Below are 18,206 nucleotides of genomic sequence, written 5' to 3' on the forward strand. Positions count from 1 at the left end.
CTGCACCTGCTCAGATGACTCTAGAACTGTAAAAGGACTGCTCCCTTAAATATAATTTAACATGATAACATGCTGCTGTGTGTATATGTTCATACGTAAAATTTTCATTTGTTTTCCAATGTTTAATCCTACACTTGTATAATTAGTAATAATATTGTTTTTTCTCCTATCTCATCCTTGTTTATTACATTGTATTAGCCTTTACTGTAACATTGTATTAGCCTTTACTGTAAACCCCTAGGTTGTAACTGTGAACGATATTGTGTATGGCGTGTGCGTTTTGTATGCAATAAAGAGTTCATCATCTTCTTCTTCTGTTATGTCAATCAGATGTGTAGCCTTTTCTTTCTTGTCGACAAAGGTTATGTCCGGTCTGTTGTGTGGGATTGTCTTGCCTTTTATTATAGCACAGTTCCAGTACAGCTTGTAGGTTGGGGTCTCTAGTATGGCATAGGGTTTGTACTTGTAATACTATACACTTTCTTTGATAAACTGGTATTTCCTCGATAGCTTCTGATATATTATCCTGGCTACCTAGTCATGTCTACGAGTGTACTCTGCCTGGGGAACACCTTGCATATGTCACAGGACACTCCGGGCTCATTTGCAATGCATTTTCTCTTGGCCTTGGATGGCGAGCATGAATCCGTCAGTCTCGGGGAAGAGCGCCCCTCTCGTAAGCCATGCACCTGAAGCCATTTTATCTATGTGATCTCATTTTATCTATGTGATCTCATTTTATCTATGTGATCTCATTTTATCTAAGTGGTCATTGTAGTGTCTACCATGGTGTGTCTACTTTGCCAATCTTTATAGCTTCGTTTGTTCCGTCTGGTCAGGAGGGGACTCCTCGCTTAGGATGACTGGGGTAGCCGCTTGTCTATCTTCCTTATAGCCTGGTAGAGTCCTACTGCGTTTTTCTGCAAATACTTCTGGTTAGCTATCACTATCTTCTGTTGCTCGATGAGGTCTCTCAGGCCCTTTCCTCCTGATTTCCGAGCTATTATGTCTCTCCACTGATGAATTCAGGTGGTATTGGTGGCTCTTGATCATCGTTGTCCTTTTCTTTCTCATGATATCCTCTATCTCGGTGTTAGCCCAATCTATGATTCCGAAGGAGTATGTTAGCACTGGGACTGCATGGATGCTTATGGCTTTAACTGTTGTCCCGTTGTTCAGCTTTGCATTCGGCAGGCGTCTGAATCTCTGACGGTATTTTCATTTCCCCCGATGCAATCTGTGAGTCTTGTATTTGTCGAGACCACATTCCACCTAAATATCGTTGCTGATTTCTTCAGTGATCCGGAGTAATTGCCGGAGTTGCTTCTCGGTTGCCGGGTGGAGCTTGATGTTATCTATGTACATTTGGTTGAAAAGGGTGTACACTGTACAGGTTTTTCCTTCCTTCTTTGAGGTTATATCCATACTTGCTATTGTTGAGCATGGTGGAAACGGGGTTGAGTGCTAGACAGAACTACAGTGAGCTCAGGGCATCTCCCTGAAAGATTCCTCTCCTGATGGGGTTTGGTCTGGTTATGAAATTCTCGACCATGAAGGTGGTACTCCATTTAGCAATGGTTGCTTCTAGGAAGTTTCTCACTGTCAGAGGACTGTGTAGATTTGCAACGTCTCTATTAGCCAGTTGTGAGATATGGAATCTTTACCAGTGTTTATAATCCCGTTCCCGAAAGACGTCCAAAAGTACAGATAGACATATAGGATAAAATTTAAATTATTATTTTTTTCTCACATGAATATGTTTGCTGAAACGTGTGAAATTACTAACTGAATAGACAGTAGTAAGCTGCTTACTGATGTAAGCTGAGTTTTAGCCAAATATTAACTAGCAGTTTAAAAAGTGATAACGATTAAAAAAAAAAAAAAAAAAACCCGTTTTCCAGTGAAACTGAAAAGAATGAAATTCTGGTGCTAAGTTTAAATTTAGAATTTCTGTGTTGTATTTGTGAACCTAAGTACACAGGACGTGGTCAACCGTAAAGAAACCAAATAACGATAAATTCGCTGCGCTGCCCATACTCACAAAATGCTTTCTTAATCATGAATATTGTGTTGTTGTGCAGCAACAAATAAATAAGTCTAATATTTACGAGTTATTTATTGTTTACGAGGTTTTATTTATTCTCAATCCAATGATAGGCCTAAATTTCTATAATTTCTGACATTTTTCAATTTATTTTTTTTAACTTCAAACGATTATCACAAGATAGATTTAAGAATACTTGTGAGTTGGTTAATAATGCACAACTTCTCGTTTTCTGTAGAGAACTCACCGATTTCCATTTCCACAATTAAAAATGTCTTTTGGAATGTACCAAAGGAATACTGAATTTGAGAAAGAAAAATTTCTTTCGGAAAAAAATTCTCTTTTAAAAGACAGTTAGAATAACTGACTTTATAAACAAATAGTTTATTTGTTCTTAAAGCTCTTTAATAAAAGGCTCATCTGTGTGAACTTTATTCTATTACTAAACAAAAGAACTTACTGAAGGCACTGTCGTCTATTAAACTAAAGTTGCTATCTTTGGCATGTTTTAATCAACACATATGAAGAAGATAAGATTAACTAGTCGAGCAATGCCCTTACCATTTATTTGACTCCTCTGATATCTTGCAAAACTCGAAATATCAAATTAAAAATAAAAAACACCACTTGAAAAAATTATAGGAGGTAAGAGATTTAAGAGTGTCGCCAATAAAAAAAAGATGACAATAAAAAATAGAAAAAAAAGCGCCCGCTATTTTCTCGAAAATATTGGTTATTGAAGTGTATGTTAAAGTACCACTGATTGGTAATGTGCAAAGATAAATCTATTAGTGAGATGGAGGTGTTTTTGTTCCCAGAGGTCCAGATAAAGATTCAAGGTATAATTTAAATTACTGTTATTTCGCACATGAACAGATTAATTGAAACGTATATAGCGTTTTTCAAACCAAATAAAACGTTAAAGCGTTCTAAATAAAATGTTATTAAAGTAAACGAAATTTTAAATATAATGAATTCCAAACAAATTTAACTTCTTTATTTCCTCTGTGGTAAGCGTTATTTAATAGAGGTTAAAAAAGTGATCATAATGTGAATAAACTTAGCGAGAAATGCGAATAATGATAATGTAAGTTATTAATTTTTCGATTGGCCAGAATTGTTTGGAAGTTTTGTAAAAACTAGTATAAATAAAGAAAAAAAAAAGCTTGAAGTATTTATAAAAACAGTTCATTTTTAATTTCAGTTTATTAGTTAAGTTTCAATATATGAGGGCAGTAGCTGATTCAAAAATCGGATTGTGATCCACCATGGGCAGCTTTTGACCAGAGGGGCTTACTTTAAAGGGAAAATAAAAATTAATTCATTAGAAGTTAAAATAAAATATAACAGTTACGACATTTATTGAAGTGTTATCACTTCAATCTACACTTAAGAGAGGTTGGCTACGTTTCAAGATTTTGCTGAACCCTGTTTTCAGGCCTTAAAACAAATTCATGCGTGGTGTTTTTTATTTTAATATAACTTTTAATAATAGCAACCCAAATTGTCCCCTTTTCAGATAATTAAAATTAAAGAGGTAATATGCCAAGATAATATTACAGCGATAAACAATAATCGTACGGTATGTATTCCATTGACTTATCTAATTAAACACATGTTATGCGATAGGATTTAATTATTAGAACATACAGACACACAATACACAGACCTTTTATAGTCTTCACGACAATCTTTGAATAGTATTCAAAAACTATTCGTACATCATACAAATTTAGTATTGAAAATTTAGATGACTAAATGTAGGGACATAAGAAACAGAAGTAGGCTTTTATCCTCAACTGACTTGCAAACCGATCAAAGAACACATACAATTTATGGACCTACTAGTATTACACATAAGTGGATGAGGTTGTTTTTTTTTTTTTTTTTTTTTTTTTTAAGAATTCAGCAAATTTAATAAGTACATTAGTGACTGTACCGTAGGCAATTTTTTGCAGCAACCATTCCCACTGCAAGAAGATCAAATATTTAATATTTATTGAGCCACTTGGTAGCAAAACTACCATACACTTCCAGTTCTGCCATCACAAGGAGGTGGGGTTCTCTTAAAGTTAGGAAGACAGTGGTTGGATATGGTATGGTATGGTTATTAAAGAGCTGGGGAGCTCGTTTGAAAATCTCCAAAGGAGGAGCTAGAATTTGTAGTTAGTCTATCTTATTGAAACAGTAAGTTTCTATAACATGAATTTAAATGCATCTTCACAGTTCAAAACAATTTTTTTCACGAGAACGTTGTTTTCAAACGAATTATTTATATTTACTTTATTTACTACTTATTTACAATTGCAACTTATTTACAAAATTTAGAAAAGCACCTTGTTTACAAAACAATTTTTGTAAATAATATAAGGCGCTTTTCAATTCTTTCTTCTGTTTGCGTTTTAAGACCAAATCTACATATAACGTTTTTCTGTTTCAGATTCTTTTTAAACCTCATTTTCTCTTCTACAATACATTTAAAGCTACTTAGCAAACAACTGTACTCTGGGTGATTGTATCATTATTTTTTTTTATCAGTCATTATGTTATCACTTTTATGGGAGAAAAATATTCTGATAGTTTATATGAGTTGGATAGAAAGCAAGTAGAGTTAGTAAAAGAAACAATCTAATTTATTGTATTAAGTAGTATATTTGACGTTAATTTATCCATATTTTTGTTTTTTAACAATAAATATTTTCCCATATAATGTAATATCAATTTTGAGCATCCTGTATTACATAAGATATGCTTTATCAGGTTAAACTAACTTCTCCAGATATCTAAGCGAACCGACGGGCATACAATGCTGGGCAAATTGCATCACCTCTACCGTTTCGAATTTTTTTTTTTTGTTTTTTTGACTCAAAACTATTTTAACATTTAGTTATGGCAAAAGAAGCCAAATTTATATTCCCACTGTGCTGTTCACTGTGTCTGGAAATTGAGCTTATTCTGTGGTCGATTTATCTGTGTGCTGAACGAAAAATCCTCGTTTCGGGGATGAACTTTTAACCTTTGATTGAGACTGACTAACTCGCCCATCTTGTGAAAAAAAAAGCTCGTAAAAAGTAGAAATTCTTTGTGTCATTGAAAGGGTTCGAACCCAGGAATTCCCCACCCGGTGTGAGTAGGATGGTGATTATATTCACTGTATTACCTGCGAGGGCAAACGAATGGACAGTAAATAAAAGAAAATTAAGTTGAATACGCAGCATGCATGTCAATTAAAAAATGACAAAAAAATGTATTACTTAGATTCTTAGAAGATGGTCTATGTTAAATGCTAAAGCAACTAAGGCATGAGACGTCATTAAATTGTGATTGTTTGGAGATTTCCGGGAGTTAAAACAATGCATCCTGACACCGGCTCTCAGGCGAGGATAGCATGATTTTTTCTCCAGGAAACTCGGGTTTTTCGTCCAGCAAAACAGAAAAGTCGATAACAGAACACACGCAATTTACAGACAGTATAAGCGGAGCAATATGGCCTTAGTCGCTGATGTTCCTAAAATCCAACAACAGCAACAGACTGACACTGACTAATTCAACCGCGTTGCTGAAAATAGCCGTTAACAATTCATCCTTTAGTCTAGCGGGGTCCGAAACCAGGCCTTTTCCATATACTTAGAAGCCTTAAAACCGTGCATTATCCTATTTATTATTATTTATTTTTTTATTTAAAAAAATTTAAATCATGCTAATGTGAAAATAATATTCGGTTTTGCACGTAGCATCCGATCGCACGATTGATATGAAATAGAATTATCTAATGATGTGTTTTTATTATTTTTTTTATGTCCTTAGGCTGCTCTAGGAACGTAAAATCAAATTACATTTACATTTAGAAAAACCAAAGTGGTTCGAGCTCAGGTGACAGTTAAATACGGTTAACGATAATATTCTTGTCAAAATCTTTATTGTAACCTCTTTTAACATACGAGATTATACTGGAATATAAACAGAACATTATAGTAATTGTAGAAGGTAAACATGATGGATTCGTATTTTGGTGTTCCTACTAACTTGACTGCTCTCTTTTGAATGAAGTCTAAACGCTTGAGAGAAATTGTTAACTAATCGATTATTTAAATGAACCAAAAATAAAATATAATTTTTGTTCAGGTTTTTATGAAATAATATAGGTATTGCTAACATTACGGTGCTGTAGAAAATTCAGTGGGGTAAAAATTATATTCCTCTTGGCAGTGGCGTATCCAGGTGTCATCCTAAAGGGGGGGGGGGCATAGCAACCAGGTCCAGGTGTCATTATAAGGGGGCGCATGGTGAGCAGGTTTTTTTTTTTTTTTAGAACGCCTCTTGCCTTTGGTTTCTTTAATTTCAAATTTTTGGGTAAGGGGCGGGGGGCATAATCCCCATTCTGCCCACCCCTGAATACGCCCTGCCTCTGGGCATTGCCAGTTCCAGCGATATTCCAATTATTATTATTATTATAAACTTTTTTCTCCTTTATGGGTTTTTTTTCGCCAGTGACGGATACTGGTACCAAGTGCATGGGGTTGGTTGACTGTGTCCGGTTACTGTTATTATTGTCATTATTGCCGTTGGTCGAGGAATTCTGTCGAAGAACTGTCCTACAGGTGTTCAGGATCACAACTTTCTGAAGTTTCATGTAAGTGTTCTCTGGGAAGCCTATTGCTGATAGGTTATTATTATTATTATTGGTTTATTATTTCTCCCTGATTGGGGGATCCACCCCGTGATGGGTACTGGTACCAAGTGCACAGGGTGGTTTATTATTATTATTACTTTTTTTAGAGTGCCTTTTTTGTTCCGATATTTTCGTCTTCAGAATTCGTTTTATGTCGGTTTTTATCCTTGAAATTCTGGTCACCCTATATAAAAATAACCTGACTATTTTTCTCAAACAGATTTTCAATTTTTATACGAATACCGTATTTATGTGATGGCTTGCTTTCAAACATATTTTTACTGATAAGATAGTAATATTGCCAGTACGTGATTTTTGTCCCATATTTTTTATTTGTTTATAAAATTTATGATATTATAAAATTAATACTTTTTCCGAAAGAGGTCACTTACAATCTAATGTTCACAATTGGTTTATGTGGAAGTGCTTGTGTTTGTGTGAAAAAAATATTTAGTTTTGAGTTATTATAATAAATGATTAACGTATTCGGCATACTCTTGCTAAGTACTGCAAATAAATTCGTCAGAACTGAGAGATACCCATGAAGTACTTCAGTATTCATGTGAGTACATATTCCGTTTATCTTGCTCAGTCTTACAAAAATGCGAGGGAAATTTTCTATCAGTAAAAATAGTTCGATACTAAATATAGAAGAAATATTTCTGTTAAACGAATTTAGCATCACTATTACTAAACTTTATCGTAAATGAAAATGTTACGATCATTATCAAGGAGCAGAGAAATATTGCATTAAAGTTAAGTAACATCTGAACCAGTAGCGTAGCCAGGATTTTATGTCAGCAGGTACATTCACAAAAAAGGCGCAAATTGTCTAATGCTAAAATGCGCCACAATACCAGATTTCCGCATCAGGGTGTACAGTGTACCTGCTGACCCTACCCTGGCTACGCCACTGATCTGAACTGATAATACCAAATCCGTAACTTCTAAACTGATGTTGGAACGTACACTGAAATTAGTAGCCGATCGTTTGCTTACGTCTGGTTTACAATAGGTTGCTATAGTTGATATTAAAAATACAATGTTATGTTAAAGTGTGCAAGGTTTGGTTAATTTTTTTATTACTAGTTTTTTTACTATACTTTTAAACAAATGTTCACTTTTTCTGAAGTTTCATGTAAGTGTTCTCTGGGAAGCCTGGGAAGTAATTGCATGTGGTTTCCAGCTTTTTAGAATATGAAAAAATGTCGAAGCAGTAAACTATGGGAAGATTGCTTGCCTTGGCACGGAATCTTGGCACTCAGGACAATGCCGAATTGTACTGGCTTTAAACTATGGGGTTACAGCCAGTATTTCCTAGATTACATGTTGTAGGAGGTATTTCAACAGCAGTGGGTGCATAAAGTGTGGGTCACGACTGTTTTATGAAATAATATTAGCATTGATAATATTATGGTGCTATAGAAAATCCAGTGGGATAATTTATACTTAAGGAGGGGTAGCGAAAACAATATGTGTGATGGCACACTTGTAAATCACAAGTAGGATTAATATAGGAGTAAGTAATATATTTATTTATTGCGCGGTGCAGCAGCGGTTTCTCTATATCAGTTTTTCACCGTGGTCCACGATTCCTGGGAGGTCCTTGAAGGTAGCAGTTGGGATACGTGAACTGTTTTCATTATAGTAAAATACAGGATAAAGATTATCCATATAAAATTTTTCCGTTTCAATTTTTTTAATTAATTTATTTTTTTTAATTTTCGTTACTCGAGGAAATATGTAGTAGCTTTGACAGTCAAAAATAGAAAATGAATTAATTAATAAAAACAATTGTGATGGGCAGATGGAATCTTTAAAAATACATGAAGTTCATGGGGTAAAAAAAAAAGAATGGAAAAAAATAATAATTTTTATTATTAAAAATACATGGAGTCCATGAAGTAAAAAATAAATAAAAGGGTGAGAAAAATAAATTGAGAAAATAATAAAACAATTGGAAAAAATAATTAAAAAAATTGGGGAAAATAATAAAAGAGGTTCGTGGTGGTGAAAAGGTTAGTAAATATTGTCACCTTTCTCGTTTCTCTCTTATTTTAATCTACTATATTATTATTACTTTTATAGTATTGTTATAATAAAATTAAGACTGTATTGTTTTATAATGAATAACTAAAAAATAGTTTTCAAACTGTATACATTTTTTTTTTAAATTTTCTTTTAATCTAGAAAAGATCTCTCTAAATTAAATACGCATGAGATGGCAAGTTTGGCTGTACGATTGGATTCCCCCTAGTTCAGGGACATTGAGAGTCAGCAAAGGGCCCCCTTATCCCAGGGATGAATAGTCTCACTGGGCCCGCCTTTCCTCCTCTAAGTCTTTTTTCTATAACTTATCGGCAGGGGTATCGACCCCGTCCCATGCGTTGTCCAGCCACTGGGCGTCTCCATATGTAACTCCTGTATATACCAAGTATGAAATATCGAATTTACTATTGACAACTTGGCCACACACACACACAACATTTTAGCTAAAAAGGCAATTCGAAAAATATTGGGATGTCTCTCGTTCACCCCTCATATTAAATATATTGTGTCATATTTTATTTACTATTCTTTTAGGATGTTATTATAATATTTTGTGCTTTTGTTTGTGTTCAGTGTGTATTTACTGCGCATATATGCAAAATTTGCAGTATTTGCATTTTAATTTATTTTTTATTTCATCTTATTATATTTTGTCAATATATTATATTGACACTTAGTGGCCACTTTATTAGATACACCAAACCCTTCTGATTAAATAGATCCGTCCTTCGGTAACAGCATCACGTGTTCGAATCAAGCTTATTAAACAGGTGGGCAGATATGTAGGGATGCTGTATGTGTGCTGTTCAATGCAAGAATGGCCAAGGCAAAAGAATGACTACTGACTACTACGATGCCACGTTGAAAGGTCAGTTTGAACATGGCATGGTGGTCGGCGACAGACGCGCAGGTATGAGTATCTCGAAAACTGCAATCCTGCTGGGGTTTTCAATTATGTCTATTTTGACGTATCGATATCGGTCCAATAACCAAATGATATCTAGCCAGCGGTGATCCTCTGGTCGGAAACAGCTTGTTGATCCCAGTGGCTAATGGAGGCTGACAAGGCTAATGCAAGATAAGAAAAAGGTTGTAGTCACTAAAACAACAATCAAAAAATTACTCAATTACGCCATAAGTCACGGATGGGGTATCGCATCCGACGACCGAACCGGGTTCGACTCCTGTCGGAGAAAAAAAAAAAAAGCCAAGAAGGTACGGTTGCAGATTTAACAAAATAAGAGCTTGCATTAAACATTGTACATTGCGCACATGAGTGTAACCTCTTTTATACCTCTTTTATACTGCTGGTGCCTGTTGATCCTGTTACAACTTGCTCTGTAACTGGAGCTGTTATTGGTTTTTAGACGCATCAGCAACTTAAGTCGTATTGAGCCATTGTGTATTGTTCTTATTTTTTTGTTTACATCAAGTAGAAGTGTACATTTCTCTCAGAGACAGCAAGATGTGTAGGGGCCTCTACAAGTGTGTTCACAGGTCGATTTGCATGTTGCGTGATTGGAAATACTGGACTAACTTACGGAGGGAAACTCGCTCCCTTCATTTGATATCGGCTGTAGTTAGCCGCTATGAGATGGAAGGAGCGAAAGTTTTCCCCGATTGAAGAGTAATTTATAAATTTCTCTTGCATGAGGGAACTCGAACGCAGACACCTTCAAACAAGTGACGAAACCACTATACTGTCACAGAGGACAACCAGTGAACACACTGTCTACTGTTATAGGAGTTTAGCACTTTTTGTATGAGATTTTGTAGATTGTGCGGCGCGTTTGGCTCTCGTACCGTGGCTTTTCTTTCTTAATAAAATATACAGGGAACGTGAATTTTCCGCAACGTCTATTTTAACGTGTGTATTCATACATTAATTTATTTTAGTCACTTAAAATATTTTGACAATAAAGAATATTTATTGTCAAAATATTGACAGGCAACTGGACTTGCTTTCGTTTAGTAATACTGTATAAGATGTCGTTGGTTTTTAGACGCATCAGCAGTGGCGGATTTAGCACTTGAGAGGCCCCAGGCGCAATTCAATTTTGAGGCCCCCCCTCTAAATATTTTCGGTACCACTACAGTGTGCATTCTACGCGCACGTTTTTACTATAGCACGCGCTCTAGATTTGGTGTTACGGTTTTAATCATTTTGGTTGCGCAATTCTTTCATACATATTTTAACTAATGTTTAAATGAAAAAAATGGCACAACTAAGCATTAATGATAATACGTATTCTACTTCAGATTCACTTAGTTCACATAGATATTTCATATAATATGTAGGGATATTCGCATAAGAGTTTACTAACTTCTCATATTAAATTATAGTTTTATTCAGTAACGGTAATAATGATGAGCGTAAAAATTAAAGATGAAACAATTTTATTTTTTTTTGAGACCTGAGATTTGAGGCCTCCTCTATTTAAGAGGCCCCAGCCGCGCGCCTCGTGCGCCTGTGCGGAAATCCGCCACTGCGCATCAGTGTTTTAGGCCATATTTCTCTAGTTAGCGAGTTATGTATAGAAATGTGTGTTTAAGGGCCAATTTATGTTAGGGGGGTATGAATACACGTTTCCTCCGCTCGGGATGCTAACTACAACCTCGAGTGAATAGGTCTTTAAAAATTCCTCCTCCCTGTTAAATAGGATTCAAACCCAGTAATATCAGGTGGCAATATACACATGTAAAGTGTTTTTATTCTCTTTTAAGACTACTTATATAGATGTTTTCGGAATACTGTACTGCAAGTCGTGTTTGTAGTTTATTTATAGTCTGCTGGAATGTCTGTTCATCTGAATTCTTTTTTATGCAAAAGTAGTGAAATTTTGCTCTCGTTCGAACTTGGCTTACAGTGATGCATTCACTATCGTGAAGAACAAGCTGAGTCTTAGCCTATTGTTTTCAGCATGCTCGTTCATGTGTCCGCACGTTGTTCTCAACTATCAGTGGACAGATTCTCAGGAGATTTCATAATTGGCTTTTTTGGAAAGATTTGTGGAGTAATCGTAAATATCATTAAAATCGGAAAAGTAGAAATTCAGCTATTATTATTATTATTATTATTTTTTTTTTTTTCATACGTGCCGTCACGTAAATTATACCTGTACTGCAGCTGAAGGGATGGACATATTTATGGCAGTGCGCTTATTGAATGAACGAATGGGAAATATAGTAGATGCACGGAAAAGGAAACGTCTTGGTTTAGTGGACATACTAAAGCGGTGATTACTGAAGAGCTCGTTTTTAGGCGGTTAGCATACACGCGTAATGCGCCTATTGTCTTCATTATGTCCGCCCGTCCGCATGTAATAAATCAGCCCCTAGTTGTGAATTTTCGCGAAATTTTATATTTGGGCCTTTTAGAATTATTTGTTGATAAATCCCAAATTTCAATAGGATTAATAAATCGAACCAATAGAATTTTTAGTAATTATTATTATTATTTTTCTTTACACATATCACATAGGCCATCTCTATACCGTATATTGTTGCGGAAGCACTGAATATGATGTCTATTGCCATTCGTTGATTGGAGAAATGAACAGACAATGTGGCGGATGCGCAGAAACGAAATGTTCTCGGTTCGTGCGAAAAGTCGTCGATTTTTGCTTTTTTTTTTTTTTTTTTTGTTAAAAATCATGAATATTACTATGTGCTAACGCCCCTGAAATGTAATGCACTACATTAAGGTACATTGCATACATTAACTAACTTGTTTATTATCAGTTTATAACTATGTTCAAAATAGTGCAAAACACCAATTTACGTAGTTATAAAAATATAAACGTTTGCTAATGGCGTCATTATTTGAAAATTTCATATTGTAGATCCCTTCACACCGCGTTGCCCTACTCATTACACTTCGAATAAACAACGGTTTCAGAGTGGAGAAGACTTGTTGCTTATTCATAGTTGAGTGGAACCATCCAGACATCACCGTTTCGGAGATTATTGTTTCCTCGTCGGTGGGCTGATAGGAAACCTTAGTGTAAGAGCAGACAACGCCTTGTGACGATGTGTTGCGTTTCAGTTTTTATTAAAATTCAGAAGAAAATCAGTACATAAAACGAAAAGTTGAGGAAATATTTACGTGCAGTGAAGTTGAAAATAATTATTTACACAGGGAGATGTTTTGAGGACTGTACTCATATACAACGACAATTAGTGCATGGTTTACCAACATACCGGACATGTTCTTTAACATAAGTTAAGCAGGAAAAATAAGAAAGGGAAAACCTTACAATTTATCAACAACGTTGATAGTGGCACACAAAATGCTCTGGGAGCCAGCTCCTTCAGTAAATTCGGGATCTCTAAACCTTACTTTGTTATTATTTTTTTGATATTAAAATGCATCAGTAAAAGTATCGATTTTCGGCAAAGTGCTGTTACTCCGGTTTTAACTACTGGTGCTCGAATGGGAGCGATAGCGTGACTTTTGCCGCAACTTTTATTGTGATCGTTGAACTCCACATCCCGGACCTTAATTTTAATTTAGATTTTGACTTTTTTTTATTGTCGTTTTAACTTGATATTAATTTTGGTGAGAGTTTCAAATATGTTTGGAAAGCCACTCAGTGAACTTTTTTTTTTTTTTTCTTACAATTTTCGGAAAGGAGATGCCCAGCTGTCAATCATGATTAATGAAAGTCAATGACAACAACATCAGCTACGTTACAACCAGGCGCCTGAGATCTACGGCAGAGTTTTCTATAGCAGTAAAAGGCATTTGGATTCCTGTTTCCTTCTTTTCTTGTTTTTCCTAACGCAACTTAACGAAACTGTTTGGTCCGTTTAGTTTATGGAAAATGGGAAGAAGCTAATATAATTTTTATTTCTAATTTGAAAGAAGACAATCCACTGTTTGTGAAATAAGTTCCGTTGATCGCAGGTTGCCATGCCTCAGTTGCGTTGTCCCTGTAGCTATCTAATGATTATCATAGGCTAAAATTAAAAACCAATTTAAAAATTACAACACTATAAACATTCATAATAGTACAGTATATTTATTTTTAAGTGTAATAACTTTCTCTTTCAGATGTTGTTTGTCAGCTTTCTATTCCGCTCAGTTTCTTTCTGGTTCCGAAAAAAAAAAAAAAAAATTACGTATATACATATCCGAAACTAGTAATACTGAACAGTTAGGTTAGATTTCTCAACCCAAGCAATAGAGGGAAGGAAAGGGGATGGGTTTTAGCCTCTAGATCTTTTGTTCAGAGGCCAAAAGAATCGATCAATAACAACCAGTAAAGTATTACTCCCCTAGCAATTTTTTGCTGTCTAGGGATGGATGTAACCTTTCCTTTTCCTTTACTTGAATAAATAAATAAATAAAATATAATATAATTAAAAAATTCGTAAGAAAATTGTGTAATGACCAAACATAAACAAATAATTCCATTTCCTCTTTTAAATGTTTTATTTCCTGTTTTTCAAAGACTATTTATAACCTTTTCTTTTGGGGGAAAAAAAAAAAAAAAAAAAAAGAAGACATAGTTAAGCCATAGTGAATTGTAAAATTTACTTTCCTGTACTACTTTTCATATTTTAGGAAAAAGTGAATTTCAGATTCATTCAGAAGGTTAACGTTAATGTTGTTTAGGATTTGTAGTTCCTACAGTAATCCAGTACGGTATTCATTTCTGTGTGCAGTACTTGGAAGGCTTATGAGCAGTCTTTGATCAGAACACGTGTTCTGATCAAAGACTACTCTACTACTCTGTTAAATCCTTCGTTATCGGTGTTTTGTTATCGTCTCTCTGAATATTTCTCCATTTGGTTGGCATTATCAAAATCCATTTGCTTATCTGTTATAATTTTAAGGTCATTTTCATAGTGATTCTATAATTATCGTATCTGTGATATAAAGTTTAAAAAAAACAAAAAAAAAAAAACCCTAAAAGCAAAATGAGTTTCATGGATACGTAATCAGACTCACAAAAAAAGAAATCTATGCAATTTTTTGACATGACAACGAGTTTCTATCAAATTGAATTTGTCTCGCTAATGTTTCCACCTTCGCTTGCGATTTGTCTATGACACCATCTTTCTTTTGTTAAATAACAATCAAACTTTTTAAAAACACTATAATTCATGTATAATAAGATAAGGTAAACCGATTGTTACAGAATTATATCATTCTGAAGTCCAAATCCCTTGAAGATATCCACTATGAGTTCTATTCTGAAAACTTGAATGTACATACTCGTATTCTTTCATTAAATACTCGATCATCTTCTTATGTAATGCTGCTATGAATAAAAATCTATATTTATGGCATTCAACATGAACAAATTGGATTAACATAGAGATTACAGATCTTACCTATTATTCCAGTTGAAGATTCGCTTAGAACTCCACCGAGGATATCACAAAAATGGTATTATTTATTTGATTTCGATAAAATCAAGTAAAATAACATAATTAATATACTTTGAACAGGAGGCGACATGCAAATGCTTGCAAACCATAGAGCCATACATGCACCATCCCACCAAAAGTCACGGGACTTTGGGGACAGGTGTCTCATAACTTTTGGTAAGATAGTATACATGTTGATGATGGCTAAGATAATACCAGATGATTGAGGCGAAGCCATTACATTGTTAATTGCAGTCATGTCCGAGTTAGAAGGATATTGTTTGGGAAGGGCCTGCAGGTACTACTATAGGAACATGAAGTTCATAAATATAAAGAAGGAATAGGATGGAATAAATGAATTAATGTTACCAGGGTAACAAATTAGAAGCTGAGGATGATTTCAAACCAGGTGCGGATGATGGTTTAGTAAATCCACTGTTAATTAAGGGTCTGACATGTCCATGCCATTCGCAGTTCCAACACTGGAGGATGTAGAAACGTCTATACTTACTAAATTGGTAACATCTAGCTTTTGCCTCATCATCCAGTACAACCCCCTTTTCCTCATATACAATCTCACAAAAAATCTCTTCGTCTTCGTCATCTTCCTCGTCATCATCTTCCTCCTCATCCTCACCTAGAAGGAAAAGGTTCTCTATAACACTGTATTATGGAGCACTGTATGAAGGGACCGGAGAGGAAGGCTATGTGTTTTTAGTAGAACTTTATTCTTCGGGAAAAAATATTAATGCCAGTGGTGCGTTATTGCAAATTGAGAGAGATTCAATTTACAGTATGATTTGATTTATTACTTGTTATACATTATGTTTAATTAAGTGTGAAATATGGGCCACGGTTTCGCCTGTAAATGGAAAGTCGGTTATCATCGTATAGAATTGTGCTAAAACATAGCGTCTAAGAATCCTTATCGAGGGCGCAGCGATGGGGTAGGGGAAGCGTGACTGGCATGGGCGTAAAATTACCTTTTAGCCTGAAATTTAAACTGAAAACAAAGGCAACACAGAAATGAACATTTACCGCTAGGCGGTATGTCCTCTCATATCACTGATCCCCAGTTTCATTTGTACCTTTATTTGGAGTCTGCTACAACGCCTTAAAATTTCTTTTACATTAAAAATAATTATAAAAAAGTAAAAGAAAAGAAAAATACACTGTGTTCTCTGTTTACGTATTAACTTACTTTATTTATTTTGTTATTTTATTTCGTTGTCATCAAGCAGAATTACATAAATATAACTCTGTGTGGCAGTTTATATATATATATATATATATATATATAGTTGTAATTAACTGATTGTCATATATACTAAATGATCAGAAGTATTCGTACATTCCTCCGCTTAATAAAAGTGTACCGTACACCCTCCACGAATATTTACACGTGACAGAAGTCCCATGCACATGCAAATAGAGTATGTTGGAAGCCAGTATGGTTGTGGATCTGAAGGAACTTACTTTAAATGTGGAATAGTGGATGGCTACCACATTACTAACTTCTTTGTGTGCTGAAGTGCAACTCGTCTGAACCTTCCAAAATTAACTGTGGCGACTGTAACTCGTCGTTGTTGGTTTTGCAGACTCCAGAAAAGAGCGAAGTCCGTGGAGGAAAATCTTGTTCTTTCTGCCCAACACCAACAAACTTGGAGTCCAAAAATCCCTGACAGGCGCAAGGAGACAACTTGTCACCAGGAACGTTAGGGAGCTCTCACTTCCTGGACTTGGATGCCCTCTTCCTTAAGACCTAATGGGCTGGAACTATCCCGCACACGTCATCACCATAGCAGAAATGATCACACCTTACTTGGTAGCTGTCCATCACGCCTTGCATCTATGTTTTGCACTGTAAAGCAACAGCCTGTATGGACTCAGAAGCTCTTGCTTTGCATCTGTGTAAGTAAATCTTTTCTCCAGATTTCTGAAAGTAGTGTCACCCTAGAAATTTAATACAGGTGTACTGTACATACAGCAAAGATGTAGTGGGAACAGGGATGATAAGGGCTAACGTAATTGTAGCTCCTCCCCATGATCTAAATAATGCAGATTTTTTGCTGCTACGTGATGATTAAAGCCCCGGAACACTGCTTTACTTCCCCTCCACTTTAGAAAATCCTGGCACCGTCCCTGAGTGTGAAAGATTGTTCTCTGATATAAACGATACTCTAAAGTGGAGGGGACGACCCCTCCACTGTAGAAAATCCTGGCACCGTCCTGAGTGTGAAAGATTGTTCTCTGATATTGATCTGATATAGACGATACTCCACCTTTCCAAGGTGGAGTATCGTGTATATTAAAAAGAGTAATTCGATAGAATAATTTCTGTCTCAGCTGATAATAGCTATAATTGCATTATATTTTATATGAAAAAGAGTATATCAAAAAGGTGGAGTATTGCCTATATAAAGACAGTGTAAGTCAGCATTTATCTCAATCGATCCCCCTTGGATACAGCCTCGACAACTTCGTCGCTATTTTAACGTTAGTTTACACGGAGATAGAAGATTTTGAAAGTAAGCTTGAAAACTGTATTTTTGCTTTACTGTGCGCCGTGACATTCAGTTGCGGAAATATTTAGTTTCCTTCCAACTTTTCATAATACTATATCATAGTTTCCTGTTATATTGCGGTTAATGATACATGTGCATTGTTATATGCTTTCATTGCTATTTTTTTTCGGAAAACGTCGATTATAATAATTGTCATTAAGTGGGGTAACGAAACGATTACAGTGGAATCGTTCAAGGAGACCTCACTTAAGATGTTTTTCGTCTAAAAAGTCCAGAAAAATATTCCATAAACTTAATGCGTTTTTTTGTACTTTTAACATGCTCCCCTTAAAATGATTTTTTGCCTAAGAGATTCCCTGCGGGCTTTGAGAACCGACTTTTTTTTTTTTTTTTTTTTATCCTATCTGCATACTGAAAGGATTATCAGTCCGTACGTCCATCAATCACACTTTGCTGTGTTCTCCTTTCTTACTATATGTGATACAGTAATTGGACGTATATATGGCCTTTCCCCATCTACGATTAAAATCCAAGTGTTTTG

General features: G+C 35.2%; 1 protein-coding gene across 5 annotated transcripts in view; it reads right to left on the bottom strand.

Annotated features, from left to right (window-relative positions):
• Pka-C1 (Protein kinase, cAMP-dependent, catalytic subunit 1) overlaps positions 1-18,206 on the bottom strand; it is a 617,895-nt gene that overhangs the window by 313,461 nt on the left and 286,228 nt on the right. For 4 of the 5 annotated variants that reach the window (XM_090374346.1, XM_090374348.1, XM_090374347.1 and 1 more), the window contains exon 4: positions 15,652-15,777. The exons of the other annotated variant lie outside the window; for it this stretch is intronic. In XM_090374346.1, coding sequence (XP_090230472.1) covers positions 15,652-15,777 — 126 coding nt within the window. The remainder of the gene's footprint in view (positions 1-15,651; positions 15,778-18,206) is intronic. 5 annotated transcript variants of the gene reach the window in all.

The sequence above is a fragment of the Mastigoproctus giganteus genome, chromosome 5 (genome assembly GCF_048544385.1).
Source record: "Mastigoproctus giganteus isolate SK-2022 chromosome 5, ASM4854438v1, whole genome shotgun sequence".
NCBI classification, from domain to species: domain Eukaryota; kingdom Metazoa; phylum Arthropoda; class Arachnida; order Uropygi; family Thelyphonidae; genus Mastigoproctus; species Mastigoproctus giganteus.